Source organism: Stigmatopora nigra, chromosome 1 (genome assembly GCF_051989575.1).
Source record: "Stigmatopora nigra isolate UIUO_SnigA chromosome 1, RoL_Snig_1.1, whole genome shotgun sequence".
In the NCBI taxonomy this organism is placed as follows: domain Eukaryota; kingdom Metazoa; phylum Chordata; class Actinopteri; order Syngnathiformes; family Syngnathidae; genus Stigmatopora; species Stigmatopora nigra.
In genome coordinates, this window is record NC_135508.1 from 25,656,517 (window position 1) to 25,672,323 (window position 15,807).

The 15,807-nt window shown below is 39.5% G+C and overlaps 1 protein-coding gene and 1 long non-coding RNA gene across 2 annotated transcripts in view; one reads left to right on the forward strand and one right to left on the reverse strand.

The window, feature by feature from the left end:
• Nucleotides 1-1,238: 1,238 nt before the first annotated feature.
• On the reverse strand, nucleotides 1,239-2,577 carry LOC144200939 (uncharacterized). The gene is made up of 2 exons (XR_013327227.1): nucleotides 2,327-2,577; nucleotides 1,239-1,378 (listed from the first exon to the last, which is right to left on the reverse strand). It is a non-coding gene; the product is annotated as an uncharacterized LOC144200939 (long non-coding RNA).
• A 6-nt stretch (nucleotides 2,578-2,583) lies between these two features.
• The window catches only part of LOC144193911 (immunoglobulin-like and fibronectin type III domain-containing protein 1), a 37,945-nt gene continuing 24,721 nt past the window's right edge, over nucleotides 2,584-15,807 (forward strand). Inside the window, exons 1-10 of the mRNA XM_077712612.1 lie at nucleotides 2,584-2,590; nucleotides 5,960-6,082; nucleotides 6,192-6,331; nucleotides 6,409-6,508; nucleotides 10,763-10,814; nucleotides 11,135-11,282; nucleotides 11,452-11,539; nucleotides 12,013-12,273; nucleotides 12,357-12,524; nucleotides 15,408-15,512. Of these exons, the coding sequence (XP_077568738.1) occupies nucleotides 2,584-2,590; nucleotides 5,960-6,082; nucleotides 6,192-6,331; nucleotides 6,409-6,508; nucleotides 10,763-10,814; nucleotides 11,135-11,282; nucleotides 11,452-11,539; nucleotides 12,013-12,273; nucleotides 12,357-12,524; nucleotides 15,408-15,512 (1,192 nt within the window). The remainder of the gene's footprint in view (nucleotides 2,591-5,959; nucleotides 6,083-6,191; nucleotides 6,332-6,408; nucleotides 6,509-10,762; nucleotides 10,815-11,134; nucleotides 11,283-11,451; nucleotides 11,540-12,012; nucleotides 12,274-12,356; nucleotides 12,525-15,407; nucleotides 15,513-15,807) is intronic.

The window sequence follows — 15,807 nt, forward strand, 5'->3', positions numbered from 1 at the left end:
GTGAATGGGAAGAAAGGCCCCCTAATCAGAACCTGAGCTAAGTCTATTGTTGGACTTCTGCGCTTGTCATGAATTGACAATAATGAACACCATGTTTAGGCATCAGGGTGTCCATACATATGTGCACTTGGCACCAGGACAACCTAGACCAAAACCTTTGGTGAGGATCTGGTGGGAATGCCTGTCAGAAAAAGTTTCAACCTCAGACAGAGCTTCTCTCATGTATAGGAGGAGGAAACATTGAATCCAAGAGGACCAATTCAGCGCCTCCACTGCCAAAGTGGGTGACCGAAGCCATAGCCCCCAGGGCGGCGAAACCAGAACCTGGTGGTGGAAATCTAGGAGCTTGGACGTTTCACCGAAAGACGTTTTGCCGATGGACGTTTGGCCGACAGACAGCTCGCGGAATGGATGTTTCGCCAAAGCGCTCGCCCCGCCCCCAGATCGGTGTGCATGTTTTTCGAACCTCGGCCCGCGGGCCATAAATGACCCGTTACAGATAAGAACATTCATTTAGAATAACAAGGGCATTTATTCACGGCCAAACAAACGCGGAATAGTACGTGACAGAAGAAGAAAAAAGTAGTTATAACAGTAAATACTGTAATGAAATTGTAAATCCAGGAATCCTCCTCCAGAAAATTTACACCAGCATAGAAAAAATTTAGATTAATCTTTGAATTAAGGTTCTCAGCAAATCATTTTGAATATATATTTCCGAAAATAATCGGAAATTATTTAAAATTAAAATATTGTTCTTATAGGCACACATCACTACAAGTGTGTTCCATGACATTTTCAGGTATTGTTCCTTAAGCCCTCTATAGTCTGTCTTTTAATAAGTCTTCCAGTGTTGTTTTTTTCTGTCAGGCACATAGCAAGAGCGTGTGTATGTGTACATAAATAAGAATATTGAATAAAAAATATATAATATCGGCAGCACATTGTACAACGTACTTGAGTTTAGAAATATGTCCAGCGGGGGCCAGTACATTTTGAGATGCCTTCCACTGTAAAGTAACATGATTGTCAATTTGAGGCACAAAATAAAATAAAAAAAAAAACCTCCACAACTTGACAAAATCCACACCTGTCTTATCACACATCTTCCAGGTATATTTAACAGGTATATATTTCTGCGTGTCTCGAATTCAAGAGTTATCAATTAAACAACCACTCACGACTTTGCCTTCATTTGTTCTCACGGCTGCAAGAAATGATTCAACAGTGCAAAGAAATTGATGGGGAAATATCATTAATTTTTATTCATCTGGACTCCAAGGTTTGGAGGAATATATGCCCTCCCCGTTGAGATCCAGCCAAGCACCGACTCCCGGCAGTCGCTCCTCAAACACGGCTGGGATCATTCCGTCGGGAGCTGCAAAAATTTAAATGATTTTTCTCTTAAAATACATAAAAGGTTTCTATGTCGATTAAACATTGACAAATGCATATCTTAGTTCAAATATGGTGCTGCTGCTTAATAAAAATATTCCTGAATACTCTTCCCGTGACATATAGTGCAGTTATGAGCACAACCACGTTGAAATACTAGCTTGAACTAGTCCAGGGGTTGGGAACCTATGGCTCGCAAGCCAAATGTGGCTCGTTTGATGATTGCATGTGGCTTGCAGATAAAAAAAAATATTCTCACCCTTTTTAATTCATCCATCGTTTTTTTTCACTGCGCGGGTCCTGTCATGGCTACAGGAGCAATTGTCCATTATTTTAATTGGATGATACTGGCCTACATTTGCCGTTGTTGGGTAAAACAGCGGGTAAAACAGCTGTTAGGTTTATCAATAATTATATTTTAATATAATTACAAAACAATACAGGGGACATCTGATTCAATTATATATACAGACGCTCCCCTACTTACGAATGAGTTGGGTTCCGAGCGCTTGTTGATAAGTGGAAGGTGTTCATAAGTTGAAATTGTTCAAATTGAAGTTGATTTAGTGCTATATTTTGTATTATAATTTATGTTTAAGGCCTCTATAAGTATATTGAAGGTTTATATAAGTGCATTTGTATGTTTAAGGCTTGTATAAGTAACCAGAATTGGTTTGTACTGAAAAATAAAAAAATAAAATGGAGAGAATACAACAGTATTGTATGCATACACTAGAGAGTTGGAGTGAGAGATTTACGAGAAACTGGCCAAAAGAAGCTGTCTAATGACCATTGCACAGTTTTCTTCTTTTTTTCATCATAAATGATGTGGTAGCACTGTATGGAATCCTTCAATTTATTTTCAACTTTTGTGCAACGTTCAATATTTGGGTCCTGCTGCTCGATCATTCTGTTTATAAATGGTACTTACTGACGGTCGAACGATTCAAGTTGTATTCCCGTGCAACGCTCATCACTTTCTCACGCGCATCAAGCTTCTTTAATATTACCACTTTTGTTTCAAATGAAATGGCTTGTCTCTTGCTTGCACCTCCCTCACTAGAAGCATTTCGCTTTTCACCAACCATATTGAATAATGGATACACGAGATATTTAATGATAAAAATGAAAAAGGTTCTCTGCGCACTGGAGATACATCACGTACTTCCGCACTGCAGAGCAAGGTAGATGCCGGGTGAGCTGAGCTCTCACAGCGCCAGGCGTCGGTATTAGCGGTGGAAAGAAGCACTACTCGGAAAAAGACGCGCAATACAAAATCGAACTTATGAACATTTTTTCGACATAAACGCAATTTGCAGACATGTTTGTATGTACCGTTTTTCCGTATGTTGAATGTTCGTAAGTAGGGGAGCGTCTGTATTTAATGAAATTGGCATCTCTGATGATGTTCTTGCAAGAGGGAAATACATTCTGACATTGTCCTCGTCACAAATGATTCTATCAGTGGTAATTTCTCCTGCCCATTTAAGGCCATAAATCAAAACAATTACAAGGTTATTGATTAATCCAATTGCGTAAGCAAAAACAACACCTGTAACAATCATCGCATATCAGGTAGTCAATAATAACAGTTAAGGTTGGAACACAAAAACTACTCCATTGGAAATTAAACAGAAAAGCATCCATCCGGCAAAACAATTCCATAATCAAGCGAAAAGAGCGTAATTATTTACGACGATATGCGAGTAATCACAAAAGTTGTTGGATAGCGATCACGCTGCATCAGCAATTTCTTAAGCATCTCATCGTTTCTAGGTCTGCATTATGGGGTAAAGGTCAGTCCTATCTTCCGGTAAACAGTCCTCGGAACGAGGACTCGGTGACATGTTACGATCCCGAGCTCGCCCCAGGCAAATTGAATAAGCTCTCATACAAAAATGATTAAATGCACACATATTTATATACTGTCAGAGAATAACTCCAACAACAGGTAATCGTCCCCTTTTGAATCAGTCTGAGACTGCGTCTGCTCGGTCATTAGATCATAGCTAACCCTTCGACAAAGAAGATGGTGAAAAGAAAAAAAAAACGACGAGTATGGTACATTTCAGGACGAATGAACCAAAGAATCCGCCTTTGTGGAGAGAGCGGGTTCTGCGGTGTGTCTAATTTGCAATGACAAAATTACATTGTTGAAACGGTCGAATGTAAAGCAGCACTTTGACACGCGCCACGATACCTTTGCATCAAAATACCTTGCGGGAGAATAAAGAAAGAAAGCGTGCCAAGAGCTTCTGATCAGGGTGCAAGCTAGCCAGCAGCAACTTCGTGTATGGACCCGGCACGGTGACTATAATTCGGCTAGCTTTGCTGGTTCTTTAGCATAGTGAGGAATGGAAAACCATTCACAGATGGCGACTATGATAAAACGTTCATGCTGGATGTAGCCAATGAACTTTTTGATGATCTTCCGAACAAAGACAAGATAATAAAACGGATACAAGACATGCCTCTGTCGGCAATAACTGTTCATGATCGTAGCATCGTGATGGCAAAGAAAGTGGAGGAAACACAAGTGAAGGACATAAATGCAGCGCCGTTCTTTTCGCTGGCTTTGGATGAGTCAACAGACAGGCATTGGAAATACAGTATTAGCCCTTCAACAAGCTGTATTTACTTTTGAAAACAAGCTGGAGCTTTTCATCACGGATCTTGAAACAGGTCGTTTACTACATTTTGAAAAACTGAGCCAATTTAAAGATGCATGCACAGCAAGTGTGCCCATTCAGAAACTTTGGAGAATTTCGTGAGCACACTCGTCTTTTTAAGTTCTTTTTAAGTTCTTTTTAAGTTCACCCATCCAAACGAGTGTTCACTGAACACAGCCGACCTGAATTACATCCCTGGTGTCTCCCGTCAGAGATTTTGAAGCAGAAGTGGCTGACCTGAAGGCCTCAGACGTGGGTGAATAAGTTCAAGTCACTGAATGAATATTTTGAAAGAATCACACGACAGAAAGAGGAGTTGGCGAGAAAGCACATGTGGACGCGCTTCCTGTCACATACCACACACTGCAGCGTGTGAGTATTGCTGTATTGACCATGTTTGGATATACGTATGCATGTGAGCAGTCATTCTCACATCTTAAAAACATCAAGTCCAAACTACGAACACGTTTAACGGATGAAAGCCTCAACGCTTGCATGAAGCTTATTCTCACCAAGTACCAACCACAATTTGTTGTTCTGTGGCCTTTGCGACTCGGCTCCCCCTGTCGCTTGGCTTGGTTTCTTTGTGCTGGTCCTAACGTCTTTGAAGCCCTTCAGCTCTGCCTCTGCTGTCATGCATGCAGGATTAGCTGTAAGCAGTGGACGACAGTGCCGGGAGAAGGGGCAACGCTCCAGACTGAGCATTCCATCTTTGTTATGGGAGGGTGAGATCTCTCCCTGGTCAAATGGAGGACCTGCCGGTGCTTGCTGGGCTGCTTGTGTGCTTTGATGCCCCCCACTGGCCTCTCCACTGCTGCTAATTAGGTGATAGGACAGTTTAAGAGGATCCAGGCAAGGAAGATAATCTTTAAAACCTCCAGACTATTAAGGGATTGTGTGTTAACCTTAGTTTCAGTCTGCAGCTGGCCTGTCTGGTAGTCGTCCCCACCTTGTGGACTTCCTGTGTGTGTCTCCAGTTTCTTACCTAGGTCAACAATGACTTGTGTGTCTTGTGTCTGTCTTACAACTGCAGCCAAGAAATGTCCCGAATACAAGATGAAATAAAGTTCTGATCCATCTATATAAAGGGACATTGATTTCAGTAATGACTAATGCAGTGGTTCTTAACCTGGTTGGAGCTACCGAACCCCACCAGTTTTATGTGCATATTCACCGAACCCAACCAGTTTCATATGCGCATTCACCGAACCCCACCAGTTTCATATGCGCATTCACCGAACTCCACTAGTTTCATATGCGCATTCACCGAACCCTACTTCCGTGTAAAATAATATAAAATTTCTTTTTAAATTCAAGATATACAATTTCCTCACAGCATTGATTGGCCAAGCAATGTCATTTGATCATCTGCAGCCAGTGATGGTCAAGCGGGCATGTTATCGTGAATAGACACGATGAGTCAATGTTTCTTGACCTGCGCGGCGGAAGCTCCACCGAACCCCTGAGACCGACTCACCAAATCCCAAGGTTAAGAACCACTGCACTAATGGTATCCCGGTTCATTTGCTTGACTTTGATTTGGGCAGCGTGGAAATCAATTCCCTGTTAGTGGCAGTTTGATTGTAAATGGCTGTCTGTGTGTGTGTTCCCTACCCCTGATAGTCTGCTTTTTGCCCGAAGTCAGCTGGGATAGGCTCCAGTACCCGACGATCCTGACTAGGATAACTGGTGTTCCAAATTATTATTATTTTCTCATAGTGACAAAAAGCAACATAAGTAGTATGACATTCTGAAGAAAATGGATCTCAGATAAATACATGGGCACACACTATGTTTGACATCCATATCATTTTGTTGGTTAAGAAAAATGACTGGGAAAATTATTTGCTGGTGGGTTTTCGGATTGACATTTATTTACACCTGTCTTTGTTCAGGTGGAATCCGGAGAATATCTAAAATTCCTGGGGTGATCATCACACAACATACAGCGAACATACCAGAGGGGAAAAGCGTCCCAGATTTCAAACGAAAAGTAAACGAAGTAAATGTCCAAGAAGGTTGGTTAATATATTTCTACCAAAATTGTTCTTCACAGTGATAGTGTTCAGCATTAAAGTGTATTACGTAGCAAGAAAAAAACACTTACTATTCTTACATATCCTATAGGAAAATTAGGTGTTTTCAAGGCTTTGGTAACAGGGGAGCCAAAACCTCAAGTGACATGGAAGCGAGGAAAAGACAATGTTTCAGACAAGTCAAAATATCAAACTAAATATGATGAATCAACGGGGGAGTACATACTGGAGGTGAAAAAAATTCCAAAACAACCAGAATATGCTTTTTGCTTTTTCTTTGTAACATGCTAAAGTACGTGTTCATCTAGGTTCGTGTAGTAATGGAAGCAGATGAAGACACATACAAATGCATTGCCGTGAATGACTATGGAAAAGCTATTTGTTCTACAACATTAAATATAACAGACCGTAAGTTGGATAAGAAATGTTTTACTTTCCAAACAGCTACATGGTTTGGATTTTGAAGGTTCCATTTTCTGAATAATTTCTCTGTGGTTTTGCCATCCTATTTACAGAAACTAATTACCGTATTTTCTCACATATAAGCAGTATTTGGCGCTAAAAAAGATGTCTGAATCGAAGCTACAACTTATATGCGCACAAATTATACTTGACATGCACAAAACTGCAAGGTGACAAGACAGATCACCATAACGCAAAACAATGCAGCCGATATGGTTGTTTATTTCAAAATAGAGAAAAGATAAAATGCTAAACAAAATTTATTGTGGCGTTGATAGGTTCAACCTTTAAGTATTCCCAAGTTCACCCTTTAATAATGGAAACATCTGAGATCATATCCTTTTATTCTTGTAAGAAGAGAATCCATCCACACACGCCACCGGTCAGATGATTCTGAAGACCCCGGTGTTCCTTTTGCTAATATATTCAGAAGATTTAAACCACATGCATAAGAGAAGTCTAAACATTATTCAGAGTCTCATAACATTTAGTCTCAGTTCTCAAAACTATTGTAGGTCTGTCGAATCTTCCCAAGAGAGAATTGATGCGGACCATCTTGAGAAGCCACGTTTCCCAAAACAAATCCAAGAGCTTGTTTACAATTCACGTTCTCTTGCTGTGAACCATATTCTCTAGAAGTTCAGGTGGGAAGGAGAAGTGACCTCCAAAGGTGTTTTGATTAACTTTGGACCGAGCACTTCTTTTGCAAGAGATGTATTAAAATGCCTTGTATTAATGTCACATTTATAATAATGATGAACCTAACATTCCTAATAAGCAAAGCGTTCATATATGTAATGTTTAATATCAAATATAAGCAAAGCGTTCTTCATTGCAAGTGTGACAGGGTAGAGTGAGTTGAGTTATAAATGAGTGCATGTGTTATGTAAAAATGGTTTTGGGATTGGGGGTTTATCATTCTTCGATTATTGATGCCTCCAGCCAAATAGCAAGGGTATAGATGGGTAGTTGAGTTTATGTGTAAAAATGGACTCACGTAGCTATCACGTGGTAATCACGCAGGTATCACGCAGGAGAGATGCAGATGATGCGTGGTGGTCTTGTAGCGGGGTGTAGCTAAAAGCAGAGGGGGTTTTCAGGCATATCACTAAAGGTTGGCTTGAAGTTAACAACAACTGACCTGTCTGATTATTTCCCCCTGTCTTTTAAAGGCAAATACATTGCCCGGAATTCAGGGGTGCAACACAAGCACATATATATATATATATATATATAATGATTATATTTCAAGCAAATTTATAATAATGATAAACCTAACATTCTCCCCTGTTATTATATATTTGTACGCAATCCCATAAGCATTTTGTATTTATGACAAATAAAAGTACACTTGGGGGAAGTCCGTTGTGATTTTCGTTCAACTAATTTGCATAATCCTGGAAATCACTGTTATCACCAGTAGGCTGTCTAATAAGCAGATACAATCCTTGTAATTTGGAATTTGTTAGAGCTACTGTATCAACTCTAAGTCTAGCAAAAGGCATAAGCAGGAGATAAGACAACACCCACACACTCTCAAAGTATTAGCCAAAACAGGTATTGATATCACCTCGGTGAAAGCCAATTGTCTAACATTTGCCGAAGGCCTTATCCCACCAGTCTCCCACAAGGTGGACAGTTCCACTCCAGAGTGCCTCTTCGTTTCCAGTTGGGTTCAGGGTCAGGCCTTCAACAGCTCAGGTGAGGGACCCATTGGGGGACGTGTTGTTGAGTGCAACATTTTCAAACATTGCATACGCCCCCTGCTCCATCAAGAGCACATCAACCGTCGAAAGCATATCAGCCGCTTTGTGGCCCTGGGAAGTCATGAGACTGGTGGCTGCCAGCTGTTCATTGGGGATCCAATTTCTTTTCTTGGACATTGTAATGGATGGTATTCACCCTATTCATATTTTTATTTGGCGTAACCCAAAGAAAAATGCACTCCTGCTGCAATTTGGCAAACCAACCCATAAGTCGGTATGCTATTCCTTGATGAGGCTCAACGTCGTCGAGAGAGGCCAGCCGCCACACCGAAATTCCGAGCCGCCAATTGTATCTCCACTCTAAAACAGATACTGGTAAAAACAGTGAAACCAAAGCACATAGTCCTGTTTCTTTTGACAGGAGTTATGTAATTTATTTGCCCCACTTCACCACCATAGCCCAAAACGTGGAATCAGTGAGGCCGTTGTCCTTGACAATGGGGAAACCATGTCTCATCTACCGCACCCAGATTCAGACCATGCCCTGTAAAATTCAAATAGGTAAAGTTAAACAGCGGAAACATTGACTTACCTTTTACTGCTTTCGTAACAAAATAGACATTATTCTAATATTTTTAGCTTTTCTTTACAAACAGGACACCTTTTCTTTTGTAAAAACACTTTCCCAACAAAATGGTGATTGAGGGAGTTGTTATATCCGATCGTATTTTCCCTTGTCTGGTCTTCTGTTTGAACCCTTTGTAAGATGGTTTAGTCTCAATTGAAACGCTTTCCTCTTTCGCATATGGAGACGTAAAAACCAATATAAAAGAGTTCCCTATAGTTTATGGTATTGCTCCCTGAGCAATAATCTTTCCAATCAATATTTGGAGTGGTTCCCGCATTTTATTATTATTAAGCCTATTTTACCCGTCTCCTGAATGTTTTAACTGAGACCACCCGTTTACAAAAAGTAGCTCCACATAGTGCTAGTTCTTATTCTTCACATTGAGGTTGAGCACCACCGTTGGTCCAGTCCGTTTCCTGTTGAGAAGCACAGTCTCCTTCTACCATTCCTAACTCAATGCGTTTTCTTAAAGATTTGTAGACTAAAGTTCTCTGAATTTGTATGCCCTTAAAGCAATAGGAAGCAATGCCATTTGGTTGTATAAATTGATCAATGCTTATCCAATCTGTAATATCCTTACAGTCATCAATATGACCTATGCCAAAGCATATTTCCTCCGCTCAGGACAAATAGGGAATGTAAATGTTCTTCTGTGCACGTGAAAAACACTACATCTCCCACAGTCCGAGGGAAATAATGCCTATTCTAAATCAATTATTTTCCCTACCCCAGCCAGGTAGCATTTACCTAATAATTTGGACGAATGCCATGAGTTTTCTCATGCCATTTCTGCATTGTTAATTTCATGTCTGATATCATACACAACCAAATAACTCTAAATACTCACGATATAATTTGCATAATCACCTCAGATGATGTTTACTTAAGAGAAGAGCTATCCCTATATCTTTCCGTTACCACGATAAAAATCTACAATAATTAAATTAGAGAAATGAACCCAGGCATTTTCTAATTAAAAATTTCAATGTTCAATAAGGAACTCACAAATTGTCACCAATATGCCATAATATTGTAAATGTTCCCATCCTTTTCTTTTTCTTTAACCTAACAGGCGTCTATGAATGAAATTCAAGAAGAAGAAAAAAGCAGTATCTTGCATAAAACGTGAAAAAACTCACTAACTTGTGCCTGCCATTGCTTGCTCAGGGCGCCGCCATTTTACCATAGTTTATTGTGCTCGGACTGGCCAGATGCGAGTAGCCATGATACATGTGTTCGTAGTGTTTACCACATCAGCAAATCCCAATAATTGTTAAGCCTGAATGAAGGTCTTAGTCGATCAATAAATGTGAGTGTGAATGGTAGTTTGTCTCTCAGTGTGCCATACATCGGGGCTGACTGGGGACCAGGCTAGGATGCAGTCTGCCTTTCCCCAAAGTCAGCTGGGATAGGCTCCAGCAACCCATACGAGGATGCACGGTACGGAAGATGAATGGAATAATATACTGGCAGAAAGGAGCAGAAATTTTAGATATTTATACCTTACTTTACTAATGTACATTTTGTTTAAGGTCATTTTTACACAGATCTGATTCCATACTTCAACCGGTTCGCAGTAGCACGGCCGGCAGCACATTGGGGAGAATGAAAAAAGGAATGAAATGAGGCCACGGTGACACCATTAAGGATCAAAGTGTTAACAAACTATAATATTTTTCCACCAAGTTTTATCTTGAAAAATGTAGTTCCCAAAGCATTGATGTTTTTATATATCCCTTTTTGTGTTCTTTTTTTTTGGTGCAAAATTCTGCCGACTACAGATGCCAGTATTGGACAAAATATTGGGTTATTTTTTTCTCCTCATTATTTTTCTATTATAATTATTATATGTCTATTTTTTTTTAGATGTAACGGATCCATCGGATTTCAGAAAGTTGCTGAGAAAATCTAATTCAAAGTAAGATGACAATGGCGTGACATAAAAGTTGCAGAATCTTAGCTAAAAGTTTTCCCCTTTGTAATGACTAACCCTTTGTGTAGTCGCTTATGTCACTTCATTCACTATTGCGAAGATTCTGTCAGCATTGAAATATCTTCAAAAACATCCATTTGACATTGAGAGCAAGCCTGTTGACTTGGCAAACTCCACTCGAGTTGTCCTGCCAAAATTCTCTTCTTGACAAACAAAAAATGACATATTTGGCATTTTTGGGTACGCCTTGGATTTAGTAGCAGGCTTTCAGTGGTAGAAAAATATAATGTTTTTCCTACCTTTAGTATTCTAGAGGAAAACCAGACTGAGAAAAATGAAAGAGATGAAAGATACCAGGACACTCTGCAGAGGGACTACGGGGGATTGGGGACTACGGACAGGCATTTGATGCACTTGAAAATGGAGGAGAGGGAAGGGGCTCTAAAATATCAGGTGTGAGATTTACCAGATTGCATACCAACTGACTTCCACCTTTTCATAGATTCATAGGGGCTTTATTGCTCAATCAACACTGTTGTTTGTATTTTGTGTTAAATTGCATTTATATTATATGATTACATTTCAACGAGTTCAGTTTAAAATTGATTTTTGTCTTCTATAGAGGGGAAAGAGTCCTCCCGATGAAGATTTTGTCGTGAAAAATGGACGTATACATGGCAGAAGTGCAAAGGATGCTGAAATCCTTACAAGTATGTTAACAGTTCGTAGATTAAGCAAAAAGTAAATTATTAACTCTTTATGGGGCACTCATTGAAATTATTAGGTGCCTTTGATAGTGCAAGACATCCAATTAATTTGAACTGGGTGAGTTGTTGTGTAAATGGATTTTACATCTACCAGCATCAACAACACTGAAACATGAGCGCTGCTAATCTTTCTATTTCAAATGAATAAGCAGTCTCTTGCCATAACTTTCAGTTAATTAATTAATTGTATTGTCCATAATAATAATGTATATTCAGAAAATTATTTAATTATTCATAAATAGTCATTTTCCTCTAAAGAGTCAAATCCTCAAAACAAATAATTGTCACCTCCAAATAAACTGGTCAAAGGTCTATTCAAAGCACATTTTCAATTCTCTTCCAAGTATCATGTTCTTGACAGCTTGGTTGTCCCACTTAATATATCATGTTTATTTTTTGTTGTTTGTTATTTTCAGTTCCCAATCTGGACTTTGATATGAAACTTCAGAAGGAAACAACAGAAGAAAAAATTGAGTGTGTCCTGACCCAGCCACTGCCAAAGTCCACATGGATGAGCAAAGCCAACGTTCTAGAAGATGGGAAAAAGTACAAAATAAGTCTGTCTGACCACAAAATGATCCACCAGTTGCAGATTCAAAACTGTTCAGATGAAGACAACGGTGACTACTCAGCAATGGCTGGAAATGCCTCATGCACAACTCCATTAGATGTTGAAGGTTAGTTCCCAACTAAAAATTTACCATGTTGTGATCATGAACAAAGTTGTGATTCTCTATATTGAAAATTGTTCTCAAAACAGCGGCTAAGAAGAAAACTGAAAGGACAGGGATACACTTTGAGGAAGAGGTCGGACAGCAGCAATTGAAAAACCAAGAAGAAATTGAGGATAATTTGGAGGCTGTCAAAGCAAGAAATGACACAGGATATCTTCACGACCAGAAAAAATTAACTACTCAAAGAAAAGACGGTGAAATCATTTCCCTTACTGTACCCGATGAATACAGTGGAAATTATGTGCATGATGCTAAAAACAACAATATACTTTCACCATCAATAGAAAACAAGTACAATTTAGGTACAATTTAGCCAGTCTGCAAGAAAATAGAAAGAGCTTTACTGGTCCTCAGTGAGAAAAATGTTGGGACCGCTGCTTTAGAAAAGCAAAAAGCAACCATCAAGCAAAAAGCAGACACCGTGAAATATTGTCTCTTTAGATTTATATTAACAACTAGTTGCTATGCAGATGGTTTTGGAACAGAAAAATTGGATCTAACAGAGTACAGTGATGCAGGAAACCAGATTAAAGGAAAAGGTACAGAAAACAGGATAGAAGTAGATACAGAACTTGCAGAGGAGGTAAGATGAAACTAACTACTAAATGTTAAGTTTTACTTCCTTTTTGCAAACCACCAACAACATGTCACCCTCCACTTTTGCATCCCATGTACCAACCAACCAATTGTGAATCTCTACCATAAAAACAACATAACTGCGGTTAATATTCTCATTAACAGAAAGGGTCAATGATTATAGGGCCATACCCATCAATTACATTCCATTGCATTTCTGTGCAGAGGTAGCCAATTAATGTGATGATGTGACTATGACTACTACGATTGCGGATGATGTGAAAATGCCAAAAAAGAAAAAATGTAAGTTTGTTTGGGAAATCGCCTGCTAATGTTCCAACTTTAACAACCATATTGTACCTATATAAGCATGCTTGATAGTAAAATCAGTGTTCATACATTATGACTGTCAACCTGTGAGGCATTGATGTACTTACTATTCTAACTCAGTGGTTCTTAACCTGGGTTCAAACGAACCTTCGGGTTTCAGTGAGTCAGTCTCAGGGGTTTGGTGGATTCTCTACTGCTGGATCAAGACAGATCGACACATCATGTCTATACCTGATAACATGCCCCGCTTCATCATCACTAGCTGCAGATGATGACATGACATTGCTTGGTCAAGTGCTGCGAGGAATTTATACAGTTGTGGTCAAAAGTGTACATACACTTGTGAAGAACAATGTCATGGCTCTATTGAGTTTCCAGTTATTACTACAACTCTGATTTTTCTCTGATAGAGTGATTGGAACAGATACTTCTTTGTTACAAAAAAACATTCATGGAGTTCGGTTCTTTTATGACTTTAATATGGGTTAACAGAAAAAGTGATCAAATCTGCTGGGTCAAAAATATACATAGAGTAACACAAATGAGCAATTTTACTGACTTAGAAAGTTGTGTCAGTGAAATGAGCTTCACAGCATGGCCTCTTAACTTCCTGGGAGTGATTATGGGTAGCTACAGCTGGTGACTTCTCTGAGGTCCTTTAAATAGGGCAGGCAAACTCCCACAAACACTACAACGGGGAAGTCAAAGGAGCTCAGCACGGATCTCAAGAAGCGAATCATTGACTTGAACAAGTCAGGAAAGTCACTTGGAGCCATTTCAAAGCAGCTGCAGGTCCCAAGAGCAACAGTGCAAACACATGTTTGAAAGTATAAAGTGCATGGCACTGTTTTATCACTGTCTCAATCCGGAAGAAAACGCAAGCCATCACCTGCTGCTGATAAAAAATTGGTTCGGAGGGTGAAGATTCAACCGAGAATCACCAAAAAGCAGATCTGCCAAGAATTAGGAGCTGCTGGAACACAGGCGTCAGTGTCCACGGTTAAGCTTGTTTGCATCTCCATGGACTGAGGCTGCCGTGCAAGAAGGAAGCCCTTGCTTCAAAAGCTGCACCTTAAGGCTCGACTGAAGTTTGCTGCTGATCACATAGACAAAGACAAGACATTCCGGATGAAAGTGCTGTGGTCAGACGAAACAAAAATCGAGCTATTAGGCCACAATGCCCAGCAATATGTTTGGAGGAGAAAAGGTGAGGCCTTTATCCCCAAGTACACCATGCCTACCATCAAGCACGGTGGTGGTATTATGCTGTGGGGCTGTTTAGCTGCCAATGGAACTGGTGCTTTACAGAGTAAATGGGATAACGAAGTAGGAAGATTACCTTCAAATTTTTCAAGATAACCTATAGTCATCAGCCCGAAGATTGGGTCTTGGGCGCAGTTGGGTGTTCCAACAGGACAATGAACCCAAACACACATCAAAAGTGGTAATGGAGTGGCTAAATCGGTCTAGAATTAAGGTTTTCGAATGGCCGTCCCAAAGTCTTGACTTAAACCCCATTGAGAACTTGTGGAGAATGCCGAAGAAACAAGTCAATTTCAGAAAGCCATCAAATCTAACTGAACTGCACCAATTCTGTCAAGAAGCGTGGTCAAAGATTCAACCAGAAGCTTGCCAGAAGCTTGTGGATGGCTACCAAAAGCGCCTATTTGAAGTGAAAATGGCCAAGGTACATATAAACAAATATTAGCGCTGCTTTATGTACATTTTTGACCCAGCAGATTTGATCACTTTTTTCTTTTCACCCATAATAAAGTCAGAAAAGAACCAAACTTCATAAATGTTTTTGTGTGACAAAAAATATCTGTCCCAATCACTCAAAACAGCCATGATATTATGTTCTTCACAAGTGTATGTAAACGTTTGACCACAGCTGTATATTCAGAATTTGAAAAAATATATATTTTACACTAAAATAGGATTCATTGAATGCGCATATGAAACTGGTGGAGTTCGGTTGCTCCAACAAGGTTGAGAATCACTGCTCTAACTACTGTGAAGCAACATTTTTAAAAAAATTAACACCCAAATATATCAGTCGTAATTAAGTGCCTGATTGACAAAGAAGCTGTTTATACTGTTGACAAAAAAATCTGTTCCTTTCATTTATAATTCTTGATTAGATTCCAATAACAGTGTTTTCATCTTTACAGACCAAAGCTTGTTTAATGAAGACAATCAGAATGAAGAAGTGATTGGGATTTCTACACAACAGGGGCGTAAAATAATTGGTCCATTAATAGAGGACAAAGTCATTGGTAAATATTCAATCACACATTAAATGACAAAAGCCAGAAATTGCTCCAATTAAAGTACTTTAACCCTTCCCACCTCTATTAGACCTGTTTCAGGGCATTTAAACGTTCATGAGCAATTACAGTTACTAAATACACATTACATTACACAAAATGAGCTTCTTAACCCAATGGGTTGTTATCAGTTAAACAGCGAGTTAGCCTCACAGTTCTTGGGTTATGGGTTCGATCCAAGTTTGGTACTCACTGTGTGGAGTTTGCGTGTTCTACCCGGGCTTGCATGTTTTTTTTTTTTTTT